The 5,648-nt window shown below is 40.5% G+C and overlaps 1 protein-coding gene across 1 annotated transcript in view; it reads left to right on the top strand.

The window, feature by feature from the left end:
- Positions 1 to 806, top strand: part of LOC107110865 (25-hydroxycholesterol 7-alpha-hydroxylase) — a 179,205-nt gene extending 178,399 nt beyond the window's left edge. The window contains exon 6 of the mRNA XM_015411704.1: positions 519 to 806. Coding sequence (XP_015267190.1) covers positions 519 to 806 — 288 coding nt within the window. The remainder of the gene's footprint in view (positions 1 to 518) is intronic.
- The last annotated feature ends 4,842 nt before the right edge of the window (positions 807 to 5,648 follow it).

Below are 5,648 nucleotides of genomic sequence, written 5' to 3'. Positions count from 1 at the left end.
GTAAGCCGCCCTGAGCCTCTGGGGAGGGCGGGATAAAAATGTGAATAATAAATAAATAAATAAATAAATAAATAAATAAATAAATAAATAAATAAAAACAGCTTTAAAATATGGAATCTTCCAGTTAAAATCCTGGGTACACATAATGTAGACTGCAAGTCAGGTTCACTGTGGAAGTTTGTGGATTGGAAATTCATCTAAATCTCATCATATATCTAATTCTGAACATAGCAAAAAATGTGGATTGTTAAATCCACAGATTAGGGCCATGTGCAGAGAAGGGAGATCCTCCTACAAATGTGGGGGGACACCCACATTTGCAAAAGAAAACACTGCTTTCAGAGAAGGTAAAAGGAAAAAAAGTATGATGCTCAGTACGGCCAGCAGTTGTGAAGGGATGGCCAAGGCAGAAGGGCAAAAGCAAAATCACCACTTGTTAACTTTTACTGATTGTTAGATCCATTCTCTCTCTGTGTGTGTAACCACTTTATTAATTTCCCACATTCTGTATCTTTCAGAAATACAGAGTTGACCGTTATGTTGAAAATGGCAAGAAGAAAACCACCTTCTACAAACGGGGAAAGAAGCTGAAATACTTTTTAATGCCTTTTGGTTCTGGAACCAGCAAGTGTCCTGGCAGGTTCTTTGCAGTGAATGAAATGAAGCTGTTTATTATTTTATTATTAGCTTATTTTGATGTGGAAATAATGGAAGAGAAACAGATAGGATTGGAGAAAAATAGAATGGGACTTGGTATTGCCTTACCAGACTCTGATATTTGCTTTCGTCACAAGCTAAGGCCTTAAGACACTAATTCATCTGTTAACATTACAAATTTCCTATCCTGATTTCTTCTGTATTCTTCTTTGAAATGCAATATGGCATTGATCTCTTTTTGGTGTCTTTACTGTTAGGGATAAAGTTCATCACTACAGTTGAAGTTAAATATTATGTGATATCACATACACTGGTGTATTTGCAAAGCAGGTTGTATATATGCAAAGTCTTCTTATATTATACTGCACTGTGAGTCTTCAAGTACTTTATGATCTAAAGATTTTGAATTCTAGCCCCCATCATAAGATAACCAACTTTCTTATGGGGGCATGCCTGTAAAGCTGAAATCCTAAATATACTTGCTAGGAAGTCAGTTTTATTGATTGCAGTGAGGGTTAATTAACATTATGCTGAAGGAGGGAAAGGTGAACTAATCAGTAGGTAGAGAGGCAACAGACCAACATACAATTTAAGCATTTTAAGTGTATATTAATAGAATAGGAACAACTGCATTCCTAGGAATGCTTTCTACTAATGACTGTGATATTCTTGGTCTTGTCTCATTCTTACAGAGCAAACTGGTGATGGTTTTTATTGAGCTAATCCGGTAGAAATACTTGTGTGTGATGGATAATCCCCTGATGCAGAAGTTAAAATTAAATGACCATCCTGGTCTTCTCTTCTAATTTTACTTCTAACTTTCTATCACAATGTGTCCTTTCATCGTATTGTAAAGATGAAGCCTGGTTTGATTTAGTCCATGGATAAAGGAGCTGTTGAAAGTTAATGTGATGTATCCTATATGAGTCCTGACCTGGATAGTCTAGGCTAGCCTGATCTCCTCAGATCTCAGAAGCTAAGCAGGGCTTGCCTTGTTTAGTATTTGGATGGGAGACCACCAAGGAAATCCAGGGTCGAGACACAGGAGCAAGTAATGGCAAACCACCTCTGAAGTCTCTTGATGGCACTTTCCACCACCATCCTATATGAAAAGCTGAAGTACAGTGAACCACCTGTTTCATTGTCAAATATAGCATTCCAAGAGCCGTAAAAATTAAGGGCTACTCTGCAACCAAATATATGAAGTGTGCCAGGGAAAGACTCTCCTCAAATCTCTCACTCATACTTGAATAAAACACAGTTTTATAGTGTTGAAGTTTGTACTATGAACTTTATTGTTTGAAGACATTCATGGACACTCCCTCAGCAACCAGAGACCTCTGAAGAGCTGATGCTGGAAGTCATGGGACCCAGTGAAGACAAAAAAGTACATACCCAAGGAAGCTGCAGTATAGAGGGGAAACCAGGCTGGAAACCAGGCGTTCAAGACTCTTGTACTAGTGAGCACATTGCTTTCAGAAGAAGGAGGCCAAGGTGATTTTTGCCTGGTTCTCATTCCCCATTGTAGGTTCCCCCTCATGTTGCTTTCATCCATAGAGGTCCAGAAGCCTCCCAACATCAGTTTCTCAGAGGTCTCATGGAATTCTTGGAGGAAGGGGGAGGGCAGAAATGCATTCACAAGCACCACTCCACTTGTACTTCATAGGATGCAATCTATGGACACATTTTTTATAATACTGTATTTTCCCTAATAATTATTGGTCACGTTTACTCCAAGCAGTGTACATCAGGTTCATTTTAACTTCACAATGATACTCTGGTTAGTTTGAAAAAAGAGCAAGAGTCTAGTAGCACCTTAAAGACTAACAAAATATGTGGCAGGGGATGAGCTTTCATGAGTCACTGCTCACTTCTTCAGATTAGGTTGAATCAGAGCCATATGACCAATGAATTTTCTGGATGAATGGAGATTTGAACCTGAATTATCCACATCTATCTCAACCTTCTGCTCATCTCACCTTATTGGTTCTCAGCTAGAAAATGACAAGTAATGACAAAATCATAAGTGAAAATCCATGTTGAGTACAAACCAATACATTGGGGGAAAGTGGCAAATGGGTTGGAAGGGGCAAAACAATAAAAGTATTTATTGTACAAATAGTAGTAGAAAATAGAATAAATGACAAATGATTATTTGGGGTTTTTTCCACTCTAGAAGCTCACACCAGTTAATGCAAGAAATACACCTTCAAATCCTTCATTGATGTGTATCTTCAGTGCCTCTATAAGGCTCACTGAGGTTATTGAAATTGGTTGTTTAGATTAGAAAAAAGGTGAGTGAGGAGAGACAAGATAGAGGTCTCTAGAATTATCCATGGTACGGAGAGTGTAGACAGGGAGAGACTTTCCCCCTTTCCAGGGTTGGCTCCAGGGTTTTTTGCACACTAGGCGAGGCTACCTTCTGGCGCCCCCCCCCCATGCGCCCACCAATTTTCAAACATAAATGCATTTTAGGAAATAATAATGATGATGATGATAAACAGGAGAGCAGCGGGAAGGGTCTCTCTTCCTCCCTCCGAGGCGCCTGCAAATGCCGGCCAAAGGTGGGGTCTCCCCACCACCAAGCTCTGCCTTCCACCTTTTTCCAGCAACTGTTGATGACCAGGCTGTCCACTCTGCGCCAACGGAAAATCAATTTGCAGGAAGGGAAACGTCGCGGCTTTGGGAAGCAGGAAAACGAAACTAATGCTCTCTCCCCCAATTCCCCTCCTCCGAGAGCTCCTTGGCTCCTGTTCCTCCAAGAGGAGGACGGCTGCACTTCAGAACACACTGAAAGACCCGGCGGTGTACAGCAGTCACCCACACAGTCAAGAAAGTTGCAGGGCTTTTGGCGGGGTGGGTGGGTGCCAGTTTGGCACCCCTAAGGACCGGCGCACTCTAGGCAAGTGCCTAGTTCGCCTAGTGAGTGAGCCGGCCCTGCCCCTTTCTCATAGTACTAAAATTATTACTGCTGAAGCTGAAGGGAAGGAAGTTCAGGCCAGGCAGAAGAAAGTACTTCTTCATATTGTGTGTGGTTAATTTATGGCACTCGCTGCCACAGGCTATGAAGGTGGCCACCAACTTGGAAGGCTTTAAAAGGGGAGTGGACAAATTCATGATAGCCATGATGGATATCTACTGCCTTTAGTACCAGAGGCAATATGCCTCCTTAAGTCAGTTGCTGGGGATCACCAGCGGCAGGATGCTACTGCAGTCATCCTGTGTGCGGTTGGACACTGTGTGAACAGATTGTTGGGCCTTTGGTCTGATCCAGCATGGCTCTTTTATGTTGCTGGGAGGACAAAAACCTGAATAGTTCAACCATCCTGACCAGACATAGATGGAGATCTGCAAGCAGTTCTCATATCTCCAATGGTAGGTTTTCTAGTCAGTGCAATCAAAGGAAGTTACTGCTTTCCTATATCTGTGATTTCCTGCATTAATTGCATAGGAGTGTATATCAGGTCTTTTGTAACTGCTTGTTTGGGGGGGCGTTATTCAGAAGAACAACCCTTAGACAAAACTGTTTTCTTGGTAAACATATTTATTTTTTTTCACTCTTTCAAAGAACAAATGTCATGTTGTAAGTTATACTGGGTAAATATGTTCTTACCATAATATTATAAATGCCGTCTGTGCTGGGCCATATTTCTGTAGAATTGTCTTTGTGAAAGATAAAGTTGTTGGGTATTACAAGTTGAAAACAGTATATCTGGGGTTAAATGTTTGTTTATGTTATTCACAGGAAGTCACATGTTTCTCATGTAACCAATGTTCTTTAGATATAGAATTCCCGGGAATTTTCTCCCTGATCTAGGAATTTGATTGGGACTAAAGTGTCAAGGTGTATTACCATTTTATGGCTTCTCTTTCCCGTCTTTGTTTGGTGTTCTGAAGAAGAAGAAGAGTAGCCATAATCTCTTTCTCTTCTAGTTTTGTCTTTGTAGAGTAAGGATGTAGCCGATTATGCTCTGTTGTCTAGTTTTCATCCCAGTTACTCTTCCCATGCTAGAATTTAGTAAAAACTTTATATTTTAATCCCACATGGACTCTCAGTCTGAATTATTTTATTCTGGCTCTGCTGGACCATCTTATCTCTGCTAAATACCATTTTTCAATATCTCACAATCACCAAAAAAAAGTTATGGGTGCCCAGATTGCTTCAGCTGCGCCAGATAGCTAAGCAGAGTGCGCAACCAGACTTGGAGTCAAGAAAAATCATGTGTGCTGGCGTTTTCTAAAACAGAATTTTTATCTTAACTCGCATTGGATTTATGAGATTCAGACAACATGCTGTTTTCTTCATGAACTAGTGGGACCAGACCAGATGCCTGTGTTTCCAAGTCGGAGAAAGCCTGTACTGTTTGATCTGAGTTTGTCTTCTTCCGTGCCGAGTGAAAGAAAAAGGGAAAAGGGGTGAGACCGATCCTGTCAGCGCTGCTGAAAAGCCTAATAGCACCTTAAAGCTCACAAAAGATCGACCATTGTCCTCACCACTCTCAAGTTTCAGTAATGTATAAATAAAAGGAGAAATCATTATGTCTGCAGCTAAGAATCTTGCTTTTTTCAATATGCCCACCTTAAGTAATTTCTCTTGGTGGAAGAGATCAGTAAAGAATGCCCTTCAAGCTCATTGGGCTCTTTCCGTGCTCACTGAAAATCCTCCTGAAGCAGCTGGGGCCGCTCTTGAAAAGTACAGAGGGCATGATGGATTTGGAATGTCTTTAATTATGGGCACTATTAATGCTACAGATAATCAGGAATTTTTAGAGTGCACAGCCACGAAACAAATGATGTTGACGCTTGAGCAAACTTATGCTTCGAAAAATTATGCTAATTACTTGTTCCTTTATCAAAGATTAATAAATGCAAAAATGAGAAATGGTGAATCACTACTTAAAAATTTGAATTATGTCATGGATGCTTATAATGCAATGAAATGTATGAAAGGTGCACCAGGGGGAAAAGCTGTTATTGCTGTAATTCTTGGT

Source organism: Gekko japonicus, unplaced genomic scaffold (genome assembly GCF_001447785.1).
Source record: "Gekko japonicus isolate JY-2015 unplaced genomic scaffold, Gekko_japonicus_V1.1 scaffold130, whole genome shotgun sequence".
Taxonomy (NCBI): Eukaryota; Metazoa; Chordata; class Lepidosauria; order Squamata; family Gekkonidae; genus Gekko; species Gekko japonicus.
Note: the sequence above shows the minus strand (reverse complement) of the source record. Positions and strands in the feature narration are given on the sequence as shown.